The sequence below is a fragment of the Myotis myotis genome, unplaced genomic scaffold, assembly GCF_014108235.1.
Source record: "Myotis myotis isolate mMyoMyo1 unplaced genomic scaffold, mMyoMyo1.p scaffold_m19_p_4, whole genome shotgun sequence".
Taxonomy (NCBI): domain Eukaryota; kingdom Metazoa; phylum Chordata; class Mammalia; order Chiroptera; family Vespertilionidae; genus Myotis; species Myotis myotis.
In genome coordinates this window covers 28730916-28746711 of record NW_023416346.1, presented here as the reverse complement: position 1 = coordinate 28746711, position 15796 = coordinate 28730916, and the positions used below count along the sequence as shown (strand labels likewise).

Genomic DNA, 15796 nt, shown 5'->3' with positions numbered 1-15796 from the left:
GCCCTGCATCACTCCCTGTTTCCCTGACAACCACTGTGTCCAGGGGCCTTTGTGAGTCATCAAGAGCCTTTGTGATAAGCCCACTGCGGGCAGAGCAGCCTCTCAGTTTCTCTCCCCTTCCCACCCTGACTGACTGGCTCTCTTGTGATTTGAGCTCCTGTTTCCTGCTGGAAGAAGCCGACAGAAACACCGCACCGGGCATGCGCAGTGCTCTGCCAGGCGGGGAGCACCAGCCAGTTCCCTGGTCCTTTTAAATCAAGCTGGACGGGTGCTAGGCAACTGCGCGGCTCGCGCTGGAGCTGCACTGCGGAGGCTCTGCCAGGCGCCGGCCCAGCCTGGGCTCGGTGGCCAGCTGCTCTGAACTAAGTGGTGCTACCGGCGGGTGGTGGCCGGCTTCGGAGAAGTGGGGACCGGAACCACCGGACCCCATCCACGCCACCAGGTAAGTCTGCGCGCGCAGGAAAGCCGGGAGGAGCCTGGCTTGTCCCTCTTCTTGGGCTCGCCTCTCTGTAGAGGACGTTCCCCACTTGTCCCCCACCACAGGTTTCCTCTCTTTAGAGCCTCAGACCAGGAGTTAGGGAGCGTTTGGGAGGGAAGGGAACAGGGCGTCGGAGTTGAGGTATGGAAGGAGTGGGGTTGAGCCCTGCCAGCTGCCCCTCCCCGCCCCGTTTCGTGTCAGCCAGACTATAGAGATGGTGTCACCTGTGATTGTGGTCTGGCAGCGCCCTGCCTGAGCCACCTTCTCTCCACTAAAAGCAGTGATGGCAGGAGTTTCAGTTGACCATTTACAGAGAAAACCCCCCAAATTATGCATGCCTAGATATAGCTTTATAGCAAGAATGTGACTTCCATGCTAATAAAGTACTCAGCCTTCAGAATTAAGGGGACTCATTTCTTTTCTTCTAGAAGGTATCATTTCACACTACTGACAAAGAATTGTCCACAAGGCCCCTTTTTAAATGGCACTTCACTTAGTTCTCAATAACTGCCAAGCAGTAGAGAAGACAATTTGTCCCGTGAAGTGGACACTTGGCTCATATAGTAAGACTCTGAAAGACTAAGGCACAAATCAGGATAACTGCCCTTTTAAATGTTTTTTCAAATTAACTGTGCCCTGAGGGAGGGAAGCAAGATCTACACTCCCGCCCTTTGCTAATGTGGTTCTTGGCATGCTCATTAATAAGCATGCTGCTGCTACTGCAGCCACCAGCTGTGGCTCATTTGTTCAATTTGTTCTAGGTGTTGAAGGTGAGGAGATACTACTATGTTTGACTATAATGCCATCATCATTCTTGTCCCATTTGGTATTTGCATTACTTGGGAAAGGAAGACAGTGCCTCATAGTTGGGAAAGTGGGTTAAAAGTTAAGAAAACTTTCTTCAAAGTGGCTGGCATCACATTTTAGATGGACCAAACAGATATAAACAGGGATTTTGGCGTTCTGGTTCATTATGTTTTCTAATTATGCTGGTGGGTTTTTATTTTTCAGGTCAAACTGGAGGAGAATGATGGCATCAAGTAGAACACCCTGTACATCAGAAAGTGTAAGTATAGTTGTGCTGGCTCATATCTTGTTATGAGTGTTTAGAAGCACAGAGCTTCAACCTTGTAACTAGATCATTAATCTGCATGATCAGTACACTATGAAGAAAGCCTTATAAAAATACAAAAGAAAAGTGTCCTGAAGATTTTTTGCTAAGCCAAATAAACTTTGATGGGAAAATAAAAATCCTTTCCCTAAAATGTCATCCAAAACACTTCATAAGTCACAAAACAAATTATAAGTATTGACAAAAACTCAATTAGAATCAAAGCATTATAGAATTTTCAGAAAAAAGTATTAAGGATCAATTATTCAACAAATATTTTTTTTTAAGTGAGAAAGAAGGGCAGTTTCTTTTTTAAAAAAATATATTTTATGGATTTTTTACAGAGAGGAAGGGAGAGAGATAGAAACATCGATGAGAGAGAAACATCGATCAGCTGCCTCCTGCACACCCCCTACTGGGGATGTGCCCGAAACCAAGGTACATGCCCTTGACTGAAATCGAACCTGGGACCCTTCAGTCTGCAGGCTGACGCTCTATCCACCAAGCCAAACCGGCTAGGGCTATTCAACAAATATTTATTGATGGCTACTATGGGTCAGGTAACAGGTAGGGATACAAAGATGAATAAGATACCAGGAGATCACAGTATATTGGTAAAACAAAAGTTTGTATGAAATGCAGTAGAAGCACAGGAAAAACTCAGAGTGCAGCATCATCCTTGCTGATCTTCAAACTGATACTCCAATTGTAGTATTTTAAGAACTTATTGGTGACTCTGAAAACCACTGGAGCATTTGGAAAGTTCTTGGTAAAGTAACTGCTGATAAAAATACAAATATCACACTAGCTGGTTTGGCTCAGTGGATAGAGCATCAGCCTGTGGACTAAAGAGTCCCAGGTTCAATTCTGGCCAAGGGCACATGCTGGGGTTGCGGGCTCAATCCCCCCAGTAGAGGGCATGCAGGAGGCAGCCAATCAATGATTCTCTCTCATCATTGATGTTTCTATCTTTCTATCCTTCTCCCTTCCTCTCTGAAATCAATAAAAATATATTAAAAAATACAAATATCTTTGTAAAAAACACTACCACTTTCCTTCTTAGAAATAATTTAGCTTCAGAATTTGGGGGCATAAAACAACTTGCAGGATTTAGATCTAATTCTTCCCTGAGGATGCAGGTCAAATTAATGTAAGATTTGAATTTAGGTTCCCCTCTACATGCCATAATACTACCTATACATTTTTTTCAAACTGGCTTTTTCTGAGGTCTGATTACCTCAGGCTGACAACTTTGAAGCACACATCTTTGGAAAAGGGTTGAGTTATTTAACTGGCTGGTTCATGTTCTCAAGGAAGGTAAGGAAAACCTGAAAACAGAATAAGAATCATTTTTACAGTATGCTTTAAAATTACTTCCATTTTCATTAATTTCTTTTAACCACCTGTGAAATAAGTATATCGTGCCTATTTTACAGCTGAAAAAAAAATTGAGGTAAGTTTTCACATAGCTCTAAAGTGTGGGAGCCAAGATAACTGACTCCTTCATCTTATTTTTTCCACCATAGTCCACACTCAATTCCTTTCTCAAGATCTTCCTTTCTCTTCTCCATGATTCTGCATGGTAAAACATGTTCACCCACCCTGACTTCAGACAGTTCCTTTGGGTTCTAATTTTAGGATTGAATAGTTTTCTGCAAGCCAGTAATTCTCAATAGTGAGGGAATGGCAAATCTCCCCTAGATGGGGCAGGTCAGAATCTTTTCGAATAAGGAGAGAGGCTAATGGTGGCAGTGTTTTGTGCTTAGGAACAGTGGAAGAAGAATAAAAGGTTGAGAACTACTGCTTTTAAGTGAGAACAGGTTGGACAATTGAGCAAAAAAACAAGGCTAGTAATTTTCTTTGTAGCAGACTCCACCCACCTCCTCCCCCATTTTCACCGAGCAGTTTTTCTAAGGGTTGGGAGAACCAAAAACCTCCAAGAATAATGGGGAAAAGTTCCTGGAGCTAAGAAGGGCCCTTTGTCTTCCCCTTACTGCCACTGGACTATGATTAAAAGCTGGGCTTTTAATCTGGCTTTTATTTTATTTTTATTTTTTTTAACATAAAATAATAGAACATTTTAATAAAAATAGAATATTTTTTCTTGAACATTAACTTGCCAGACACTGAATAACTGCACCAATTAATAAGTGTATCACAAATAAACCTATTTTCTTGTTCTCCAAAAGCGAACTATTTTCTTTTTTTTTATATATATTTTTTATTTAATCTGGCTTTTAATCTAGTTGATTGGGGCTGAGGAACTGAGGGCAGTGACAGAAGTTTGCCCGTCCCAAGTTGGAGAGGACCTTTTCCAACCATCATTCCCAGTTTACCAAGTTTGTAATGAAGCACTCTTGTTATATGAGGAAAAGCTTCTGGAGGTTTTCCAAAACTATTTCTCAGTCCCTGCATACTCCTGCCTAGAAGAATAGTCTCTTTTTGCAGACACATCTGGATTTATGCAAAAGAGGTGGTCCTGAAATTTTGAAATCAAATTCTAATGTAAATGAGATAAGGCGACAGAAAAAAATTATATTTGATTTTTATGTCATCAAATTTTTCTAAAGCATGTGATTTAAAATATGAATATTTTAGAAAAAATAGTTTGTATATATTTGATCACTTATCCACCTTAATATGAGTATATTCCTCAGGGACCCATACCTTGAAAATGAAACAGATTTTTTTTTTTTTTTGCATTTCCCTTTCACAATCAACAGCAGTGTATTATTTTCTGGAACTATTTAAGGATATATATGCATTCACCTAAGATTTTTATGGAATGGTTTGCCCAAAGATCCATAATAAATGACCACTCCTTGCTTAGCTTTTAACAATTATTATGTTATATCACATCACATTATTTTCAATTTATATTATTAGTGCTTCCCAAATTCTTTAGGTAAATATAAACTACTTTTATGAGTTAAGAGATCCCTTACTCCACCAAAATGACCTACTATCTTGCCAGAGGGTAAAAGTCATTAGAGGATGAATGGTGATGTTTTCAGGTAGACACTAACTAGAACCATCAAGAGTCCATTATTAATTTATGCCAGACACAAATGAATAGCTATATCATATTATGGACACCCCGGCATTGACAGTTTAATCCCAAGGATTTCTGGGGGATCACTGTCTTAGAGGATCACTAATGTTATATTTGTCATGTGACTATATCATTTTCCTTGTTCTGACTTATTTCTTTACATCTTTTATTTCTCTTGGACCTCCTTCCCCTACCCTTCAGTCCTTCAGAATCCAACACAGTGTTGGGTAATAATAAATATAATAATAAATTTTCATAATTGATGCACTAAAAAGTCATTCTTGTACTTTCAATAAGGATTCTGGTTTGATTTGCCTTATGCTGCAAAAATTTACCTAATTAAGTTTTTTGTGAGCAAAATGGCTACCACTCAGGGGTAGAGGAGTGTCATTGCTTCAATGCCTATTCCTTTTCCTTGCCAGAGAATACTAATGTCATACTTGTTCCACATAAAAAAATAAACAGTGCAATTTGCAAAGAGAAAATGAGACTGGCAGCTTTTAACCCCAGTGTGGGCTTTGCCATATTCTGGGTAGATTTGGGAACAGGCCATTAAAGGATATCTTGCCAATGAAATAGAAAAAGAAAGAAAGAAAGAGAGAGAGAAAGAGGAAAGAAAGAAAGAAAGAAAGAAAGAAAGAAAGAAAGAAAGAAAGAAAGAAAGAAAGAAAGAAAGAAAGAAAGAAAAAAAGAAAGAAAAAGGAAAGAAAGAAAGGAGCTCAGAGACCCCCCTGACCCTGCCCTGTATAAGCCATGTGAGGAGAATTCCAAAGGCATTTCAAACCTTTCTCTTTCTGCCCTTTGATATGTGACATGCCATTCTCCTTACCACCACCACCACCACCCCCGCTTTATTTTTACTCTGTCCTTTTGTGGCCCTTTAAAAAATACCTAAGCTCTGAAAATACTGGGTTGTTTTCTTTCAATTTGTGGAATGAAACCCAGCAGAATAATAAAGGGGAATTTTAGAACAAGTACGGACCTGGGAGACAGGGTTTCAGTTTTACCATTACAGGCTGTGTAGCCTTGATCAAGTCATTTAACTTCTCAGAGCCTTAGTTATAAAATAAGTCTATTCTCCCCAGTTCTATGAAAAGCATCATCTATATCAGGAAATTGTACAGAAGTTCAGAAAGGTAGTGAAATTTATGTATTTTGAGAAGGTTGGCGATAGAAGTCACTTTTTCAAGTACAAATGACTAAAAAGAGTTTTCTAGTTTAAGTTTTATCTCTACCTAAATCTCTTTGTCATTATTGCTATCTGCAGTTATAAAGTGGCCTTGGCTTACTTGCCTTGCTGCATATCTCCTTTCAGATCAATCTCATCAATGCCTTTCATCCAGAATTCATTAGGAGGAATAGTATTCTCTCTCCCATTACTACCTGATTGGAAGCATTTTTATCTTTTACAGGATGGTCTAGTGAAAATTTGACTGCTACAACAATGTGACTGGCTACAGATGATGTATTGTAAAATGGCATACCTGAAATCTATATAATTTTATTAACTAGAGGCCCGGTCCCCACAGCCCAGCCAGCACCCTCTCCAATCTGGGACCCCTCGAAGGATGTCCGACTGCCCGGTGGGATTGGGCCTATATGGGCAGTCAGACATCCCTCTCACAATCCAGGACTACTGGCTCCCAACCCCTCGCCTGCCTGCCTGCCTGATTGCCCCTAACCACTTCTGCCTGCCAGCCTGATCACCCCTAACCACTCCCCTGCCAGCCTGATCGACGCCTAACTGCTTCCCTACCGGCCTGATTGCCCCCAACTGCTCTACTCTGCTGGCCTAGTCATTCCTAACTGCCCTCCCCTGCCAGCACAGTCGCCCCAAACTGCAGTCCCTTGCTTACCTTGTTGCGCCTACTGCCCTCTCTGCAGGCCTAGTGCCCCAACTGCCCGCCCCTACAGGCCTGGACCCAGCAAACTGCCTTCCGCTGCCGGCCAGATTACCCCCAACAGCCCTCCCCTGCAAGCCTGGTCCCCCCAACTGCCCTCCCCTGCAGGGCTTATCCCCCCCAACTGCCCTCTCCTGCAGGCCTGTTTCCCCCAACGGCCCTTCCCTGCAGGCCTGTTCCCCCCAACGGCCCTTCCCTGCAGGCCTGGTCCCCCCAACGGTCCTTCCCTGCAGGCCTGGTCCCCCCAACTGCCCTTCCCTGCAGGCCTGGTCCCCCCAACGGTCCTTCCCTGCAGGCCTGTTCCCCCCAATGGCCCTTCCCTGCAGGCCTGTTCCCCCCAATGGCCCTTCCCTGCAGGCCTGGTCCCCCCAACGGTCCTTCCCTGCAGGCCTGTTCCCCCCAACGGTTCTTCCCTGCAGGCCTGGTCCCCCCAACGGTCCTTCCCTGCAGGCCTGGTCCCCCCAACTGCCCTTCCCTGCAGGCCTGGTCCCCCCAACGGTCCTTCCCTGCAGGCCTGGTCCCCCCAACGGCCCTTCCCTGCAGGCCTGGTCCCCCCAACGGTCCTTCCCTGCAGGCCTGTTCCCCCCAATGGCCCTTCCCTGCAGGCCTGTTCCCCCCAACGGCCCTTCCCTGCAGGCCTGGTCCCCCCAACGGTCCTTCCCTGCAGGCCTGTTCCCCCCAACGGCCCTTCCCTGCAGGCCTGGTCCCCCCAACGGTCCTTCCCTGCAGGCCTGTTCCCCCCAACGGCCCTTCCCTGCAGGCCTGGTCCCCCCAACGGTCCTTCCCTGCTGGCCTGGTCCCCCCAACTGCCCTTCCCTGTAGGGCTTGACCCTTCCAACTGCCCTCCCCTGCAGGTCTGTTCCCCCAACTGCCCTCCCCTGCAAAACTGGTCCCCCAACAGCCCTCCCCTGGAGGCCTGTCCCCCCAACTGCCCTCCCCTGCAGGCCTGGTCCCCCCAACGGTCCTTCTCTGCTGGCCTGGTCCCCCCAACTGCCCTTCCCTGCAGGGCTTGACCCTTCCAACTGCCCTCCCCTGCAGGTCTGTTCCCCCAACTGCCCTCCCCTGCAGGCCTGTTCCCCCCACGGCCCTCCCCTGCAGGCCTAGTTCCCCCAAACTGCCCTCCCCTGCAGGCCTGTTCCCCCAACTGCCCTCCCCTGCAGGCCTGGTCCCCCCAGCGGCCCTTCCCTGCAGGGCTTAACCCTTCCAACTGCCCTCCCCTGCAGGCCTGGTTCCCCCAACTGCCCTCCCCTGCAGAACTGGTCCCCCAACGGCCCTCCCCTGCAGGCCTAGTTCCCCCCAACTGCCCTCCCCTGCAGGCCTGTTCCCCCAACGGCCCTTCCCTGCAGGCCTATTCCCCCAACTGCCCTCCCCTGCAGGCCTGGTCCCCCCAGCGGCCCTTCCCTGCAGGGCTTAACCCTTCCAACTGCCCTCCCCTGCAGGCCTAGTTCCCCCAAACTGCCCTCCCCTGCAGGCCTGTTCCCCCAACGGCCCTTCCCTGCAGGCCTATTCCCCCAACTGCCCTCCCCTGCAGGCCTGGTCCCCCCAGCGGCCCTTCCCTGCAGGGCTTAACCCTTCCAACTGCCCTCCCCTGCAGGCCTGGTCCCCCCAGCGGCCCTTCCCTGCAGGGCTTAACCCTTCCAACTGCCCTCCCCTGCAGGCCTGGTTCCCCCAACTGCCCTCCCCTGCAGGCCTGGTCCCCCCAGCGGCCCTTCCCTGCAGGGCTTAACCCTTCCAACTGCCCTCCCCTGCAGGCCTAGTTTCCCCAAACTGCCCTCCCCTGCAGGCCTGTTCCCCCAACGGCCCTTCCCTGCAGGCCTATTCCCCCAACTGCCCTCCCCTGCAGGCCTGGTCCCCCCAGCGGCCCTTCCCTGCAGGGCTTAACCCTTCCAACTGCCCTCCCCTGCAGGCCTGGTCCCCCCAGCGGCCCTTCCCTGCAGGGCTTAACCCTTCCAACTGCCCTCCCCTGCAGGCCTGGTTCCCCCAACTGCCCTCCCCTGCAGGCCTGGTCCCCCCAGCGGCCCTTCCCTGCAGGGCTTAACCCTTCCAACTGCCCTCCCCTGCAGGCCTGGTTCCCCCAACTGCCCTCCCCTGCAGAACTGGTCCCCCAATGGCCCTCCCCTGCAGGGCTTGTCCTTCCAACTGCCCTCCCCTGCAGGCCTGTTCCCCCCAACGGCCCTTCCCTGCAGGCCTATTCCCCTAACTGCCCTCCATGCAGGCCTGGTGCCCCCAATGGCCCTTCCCTGCAGGGCTTTTCCCTTCCAACTGCCCTCCACTGCAGGCCGGAAACCCCATCTGCCCTCCCCTGCAGGCCTAGTTGCCCCAAACTGTCCTCCCTTACAGGCCTGGGTCCCCATCAACTACCCTCCCTAGCAGGCCTGGTCTCCCAAACTGCCCTCACATGCAGGCCTGGTCCAGCCCCAACTGCCCATTCCTGCAGGCCTGGTCCCCCAACTGCCCTCCTCTGCAGGCCTGGGTCATTCAACTGCCCTCCCCTGCAGGGTTGGTAGCCCCAACTGCCTTCCCTACAGGCCTGGTCCCCCCAACTGCCCTCCCCTGCAGGCCTGGTCCTCCCAACTTCTCTCCCCTGCAATCCTGGTCCCCCCAAAGGCCCGCTCCTGCAGGCCTGGTCTTCTCCAACTGCCCTCCACTGAGGCCTTGTCCCACAAACTGCCCTCCCCTACAGGCCTGGTCCCCCACAACTTCCCTCCCCTGCAGGCGTGGTCCCTCCCCCACTACCCTCCCTTGCAGTCCTGGTCCCCCCAAAGGCACTCTCCTGCAGGCCTGGTCTTCTCTAACTGCCCTCCACTGAGGCCATGTCCCACAAACTGCCCACCCCTGAAGACCTGGTCCCCCCCAAAAGCCCTCCCCTGCAGGCCAGGTAGCCCGCAACTGCCCTACCCTGCAGAACTGGTCCACCCCAACTGCCCTCCCCTGCAGGGCTGGGCCCTCCTAACTGCCCTTCCACCCCTGAAGGCGTGGTCTCCCCCAACTTCACTCCCCTGCAGGCCTGGTCACCCCCCAGCTGCCCTCCCCTGCAGGCCTGTTCCCCCCAACTGCCCTGCCCTGCAAGACTGGTCCCCCCAACGGCCCTCCCCTGCATGACTGGTCCCCCCAACTGCCTTCCTCTGCAGGCCTGGTCCCCCACTCAACTGCCCTCCCTCCAGGGCTGGTCCCCCCCCCCCCACTGACCTCACCTACAGGCCTGGTCCATACCAAATGCCCTCCCCTGCAGGCCTGGTCCCCCCAACTTCCCTCCCCTGCAGGCCTGGTACCCCCCAAACTGCCCTCTCCTGCAGGCCTGGTCCCCCCAACTGCCCTCCCCAAAAGGCCAAGTCGCCCCCAACTGCCCTCCACTCAGGTCTGGTCCCCGCCAAACTGCCCTCCCCTGCAGGCCTGTTCCCCCACAACTGCCCTCCTCTGCAGGGCTAGTCCCCTCCACTACCCTCCCTTGCAGTCCTGGACCCCCAAATGACCTCCCCTGCAGGCCTGGTCTTCTCCAACTGCCCTCCCCTGAAGCTTTGTCACCCCAACTGCCCTTCCCAGCAGGCCTGGTCCCCCCCAACTGCCCTCCCCTGCAGGCCTGGTCCCCCCCAACTGCCCTCCTCTACGGGGCTGTTCTCTCCTAACTGCCCTCCCGTGCAGGCCTGTTCCCCACAACTGCCCTCCCCTGCAATACTGGTCCTCCAACAGCCCTCCCCTGCAGGCCTGATTCCCCCAACTGCCCTCCCCTGTAGGCCTGGTCCCACCTCAACTGCCCTCCTCTATGGGGCTGTTCTCTCCTAACTCCCCTCCCCTGCAGGCCTGGTCCCCCCTAACTGCCCTCCCCTGCAAGACTGGTCCCCTGCAACTGCCCTCCCCTGCAGGGCTGGTCCCCACAACTGCCCTCCCCTGCAGGCCTGGTCCCCCCTACTACCCTTCCTTGCAGTACTGGTCCCCCCAAATGAACTCCCTTGCAGGCCTGGTCTTCTCTCACTGCCCTCCCCTGAGGCCTTGTCCCCCAAACTGCCCTCCCCTGAAGACCTGGTGCCCTCTAAATGCGCCCCCCCCCCCACTGCAGGCCTGGATCGCCCCTCTGCCCTCACCTGCAGGCCTGGTCCCCCCCCCCCCCCCCCCCGCTCTGCCCTCCACTGCAGGCTTGATTCCACCAACTGCCCTCCCCTGCAGGCCTGGTCCTCCCAAGGGCCCTACCTTGCAGGCCTGGTCCCCCCCCCAACTTCCCTCCCCTGCAGGCCTGGTCCTCCCAACGGCCCTACCTTGCAGGCCTGGTCCCCCCCAACTGCACTCCCATGCAGGCTTGGTCCCCCCCGCAGCTGCCCTCCTCTACGGGGCTGTTCTCTCCTAACTGTCCTCCCCTGCAGGCCTGGTTCCCCCAACTGCCTCCCCTGCAGGCCTGGTCCCCTCAATGGCCATCCCCTGCAGGACTGGTCCCCCCAACTGCCCTCCCCTGCAAGGCTGGTCCCCCCAACTGCCCTCCCCTGCAGGCCTGGTCCCCCCAACTGTCCTCCCCTGCAGGCCTGGTCCCCCCAACTGCCCTCCCATGCAGGCCTCATCCCCCACTCAACGGCCCTCCCCTGCAGGGCTGGTTCCCCCAACTGCCCTCCCCTGCAGGGCTGGTCCCGCCCCCCCCCACTGCCCTCCCCTGCAGGCCTGGTTCCCCCAACTGCCCTCCCCTGCAGGCCTGGTCCCTCCAACTGCCCTCCCCTGCAGGCCTGGTTCCCCCAACTGCCTCCCCTGCAGGCCTGGTCCCCTCAATGACCATCCCCTGCAGGACTGGTCCCCCCAACTGCCCTCCCCTGCAGGCCTGGTTCCCCCCACCTTCCCTCCCCTGCCGGCCTGGTCCCCCCCAAACTGGCCTCCCCTGCAGGCCTGGTCCCCCCACAACTACCTTCCCCTGCAGGCCTGGTCCCTCCCAAACTGCCCTCCCCTGCAGGCCTGGTCCCCCCCAACTGCCCTCCCCTGCAGACTTGGTCCCCCAACTGTCCTCCTCTGCAGGCCTGGTTTCCCCCATCTGCCCTTTCTCCCTTGCACGCCTGGTCCCCCCCAACTGTCCACCCCTGGTGGCCTGGTCGCCCCTAATTGCCCTCCCCTGCCGGCCCTCTTGTGGCAGCCATCTTGTATCCACATGGGGGCGGCCATCTTTGACCACGTCGGAGCGGCCATCTTGTGTGTTGGAGTGATGGTCAATTTGCACATTACCGCTTTATTAGATAGGATGTCACCCCAATAAATTCTATTAAAGAATAGCCCAGCAGGCATGGCTCAGTAGTTGAGCATCAACCTGTGAACCAGGAGGTCAGGAGTTCAATTCTGGTCAGGGCACATGTCTTGGTTACAGGCTTGATTCCCCCAGTGGGGGGTCCTACAGAAGGCAGCTGATCAGTGTTTCTCTCTCATTATTGATGTTTCTATCTCTCTCTCCCTCTCCCTTCCTCTCTGAAATCAATATAAATATTTTTTAAAGAATAAATGATAAATAAAACATAAAAAATGTAAAATGTGGCTGGCAATTAGCATCATCATCTTATCTTTTTCTTCTGTTTCTTTCCTTTATGATTGCTGTAATAATCTCTACTCATTTGCATCCTTAATACTAGAGGGGAGAGAAACCAGCATTATATGATTATCTTTCCTCTTTAAGAACAGATAGGTCATAGGTCCTTCTGGATGGTGACTAGTAGAATAATTAAAATCAGAACCATTTCAAGAAAAAGGAGGTGATGCTTCCAATGGCAAATCTATATCATAAATTTGAAGTCGCAGCTTATTATTCTAGTCTGATTGACTAAAGTTTACTAAAGCTTGCCTTATAGCTTTTGAACCCATCATTTTAACACCTTTACTGAATATTTGCACCTTTCCCTTTCCTCAAAGCCAAGTGAGTTGACAGTGGAGATGTACCCTTGAGGGTCAGGCATGTTCAGTACATGTAGATATGAAGTGTCATTGTTGGTAGCAAGGACATGTATTAAAATTTAAACTATTCTTGCTAAAAAGAAAGTATTAGAGATAATATATCAAAAAGTGGTTATCTCAAGGCCATGGGATTATGAGGGGATTCCTTTTCTGTATTTTCCAAAATTCCACAAATAACAAATACTACTATTATAATCTTTACATAATATGAATATTATATAAATATAAATTATGCATTAAATAATTTACTATTATAACATTTCAAATCTTTAATAATATTAAAGAGAATATTAATTTAAAAATAAATACAATGGTTGCCATTTTTTGTTACCAAGATAAAATTACATTTGTGTGCATGGGAAAAATAGATGCAGGCAAAATTTGACCTTTCTCATTGGTAATACCACAAATATATTACAGAAGATTAATATATAAAATGAATGAAGTTACCCCTTCCTCCCTCTTTTGACTCTTAGCAGTAACTAAATTATTAGTTTGTTGGCTTCAGATGCCAGTGGCCCTTCAGTGTGTTGCCTGGGTCCTTCTTTCTCCCTTCTCTCAGAAGTAGTAACCAATTAAATACTTCCATGTTTTAATAGAGTTGTATGTTAAGGATTCCCTTTGAATACTGAAGAAACAAAATAAACATCCTCTAATTTTGATGCATTTAGAAAGTTGATTATGATTTAGCATGCTAAGGTTTCACCTAAAAACTACACTTGAAATTAATATCTTGAGAAAAACACATTTGGTGGTATTTTCAGTTGTTGACATTCGGTTCTCATCATGAAATTGCTGTCAAAATGGATAGAATTCTGTACACTTTGCAGTCATGCCTAAAAGCAAAGCCCAAGACTGGAAAAGCAGGAATTTACAGGTCAAGACAGAAGGGCATTTGGCAGAGTTAGTCATGAGGAAGTTTGAATGGTATACTTTACCAAAAGCAGCTCACATTGCATTAAGCCCTGATGTTTTAGTCACTTTAAAGAATGAATAAACAGTAGTCCAACCAAAAAGAACTGAAGAAAAATCAGGGAAATTGAAAGCACAGGTATTAGCCTATTTTAAAATTAGGCCTATTGATTTTAAATCACTTTTACTCTTTTTGAAGCAACCTGTTTTCATGTGTATGGTTGTCTTTTATAGAATTATTTTCTATAATTAATGACCAAATGTATCAATTTATTGGTTATATTTCATAGCATCAGAGAATTTTAAAGCTGGAAGGATCTGTAGAACTTAGCTAATATCACCCTTTCAGTGATATTACAAATGAGGAAACTGAGGCCCAGGCCACTTCGTGAGTTATAAGGAAAACCAGTCTTCAAATATTTAAGTTCCTTCAGCCATGAGCCAGCATTCTTAGTTCTTTTCACTACAATAGCTGCCAGTGTAAATAATGTGCTTTGATTAAAATTATTTTCCAGGAATTGGAAGAGGTGCTTGAAGAAATGGATGGTAGGAGAAAACACTGGAAAGAGAACATGTTTGCTCCTTCTTTTAGTGCTCATGATGTTCTAAATGAGGTTTTACAGCCTGAATCTCTTCCTGAACAAATGACTTTTGGGAAGGCCAAGAGAATGGGAGAAATTTACAACATGTCTAGTAGAAAGTTTCAAGAAGAGAATAAATTTCGGAGGAAAGACTTTATTTCCCAACCAAATGAAAAAGAACAAGAACCAAATTTGAGAGAGAGAAAGATGAACGTTTCAAAGAATGAAGCAGACACAAATTCTGTCTCCTGTGAATCCTCTAATTTGGATGTTACAACTGAAGAAAGCTTTAATAGCACAGAAAACTACTGCATCTGGAATAAAAAAGAATATCTATCTCGATGGCGACAAAACAACAAGCAGAAATATACTGAAGGAAAGTCTCAAAATGTTAGCCTGAATGTTTTGAATGACCTGGAAGAGCTCAATATGAAATGCAGAAAAATAGAAGAGGAATTTGAAAATGCTGAAAAAGAACTTTTGAACGCCAAAAAGGAAATCTGCCCAAAAGCCCTAAATTTTCAAGAAACAGGGACAGAAACTTTGAAAAAAGACTGGGAACTTCAAGCTTTAAGAAATGGCCTATCTGAAAAAGCAACAAATTTCAAAAACTTAACTGAAGAGCTCCAGCAAGCCAGAGAAGTCATCCACAAGTTGAGCCAAGAGAACAGAGGCTTAAAAGAAGTTGTGAGGAAGTTAAAACATCAAACTAAAGTTGGAAATGCACTCCTAAAGGAAGAAATAAAATTGCATTATGAATTAGAAGTGGAAAAGATCCATGGAGAGCTTGATGCCATCAAGAATGAACTAAGAATTGAGAAGACCATGCAAGCGAGAAATAACAGAGCCCTAGAGTTGCTTAGAAAGCACCTTTCTTCTGTACTATCAAGTACCCCTGACAGCTTTACAGGGGATTGTTGTTAAAACTTAAAAAATTAAAAAGCCTTTAATTAGGCAAGCCATTGAACCAAATCCGTGGTTTTTTGTGCTTTCTTTATATATTTCTTAAAATGTGTTTAATGGGATGTAATTTTCATTTTTGGTGAATCCATACATCTGTAAAAAGTATATATATCAACTTCAAAGCATCTGCTTTCTCTTTCTAATGAAGTTATTGCAGATGTCCAAATGGAAATGAAGTGTCAGAAATCTTTCTAATACTATTTCACTCAGACCTATAGTGATTCACCAGATCATATATGAACACAAATCAGTAGCCCTTTTGTGATGTTGTGAGCATTATGTCCTTGGCATGTGAATATTCTTTAATCTGTGTTCATTGATGCTAACAATAAAAATCATGTTTATGTATATAAGCATAACATGTGTCTGTGGCTCTTATAGCTGCCTGTTCAGACTCAATGGGATACAAAAATGTCTCTGCTTTCTTTGAGATCTAACCTTAATTAGGCACATATAACCATCTCCAGAAAAAAATGCAGATTTTCCTCTCCCCTGCTGTTTTCCCCATGATTTCTCCCTTGACCCAGCAAAGGTTCCCATAGACTAGAAGATGACTTTAAGACAGGACTGTGACCTTTGCTAGAGCCCTGATTTGTCAGCATTGGTTTTTGCTTTTTCTTATGTTGACCACCAAGGGGCGTTGTTTACACAGTTCCAACATTCTACCAGAGTGGGGGTGGGGGTTTATAAGCTTCCTGCCCAGTTTACCTCACCAGCTGGGGTGAAAGGTGCTGGGTGTTAGCTATGTAAGCTGCTAGTGAGCCGGTTTGATTTATACAGGAATCCAGCCCTCTAAGGGGCCTGAGCAATGACAATTTATTTTACAGTTTTAGAGAATAAACATGTACTGCCTCAATCCTTTGGTGAAAACAATGGGTAGTATTT

General features: G+C 48.4%; 1 protein-coding gene across 1 annotated transcript; it reads left to right on the top strand.

Annotated features, from left to right (window-relative positions):
- Positions 1–269: 269 nt before the first annotated feature.
- Positions 270–15221, top strand: CCDC160 (coiled-coil domain containing 160). The gene is made up of 3 exons (XM_036305741.1): positions 270–442; positions 1490–1544; positions 13883–15221. Exons 2-3 carry the CDS (start codon positions 1506–1508, stop codon positions 14870–14872), a joined length of 1029 nt encoding a protein of 342 aa, XP_036161634.1. The 5' UTR covers positions 270–442; positions 1490–1505; the 3' UTR covers positions 14873–15221.
- Positions 15222–15796: the final 575 nt, after the last annotated feature.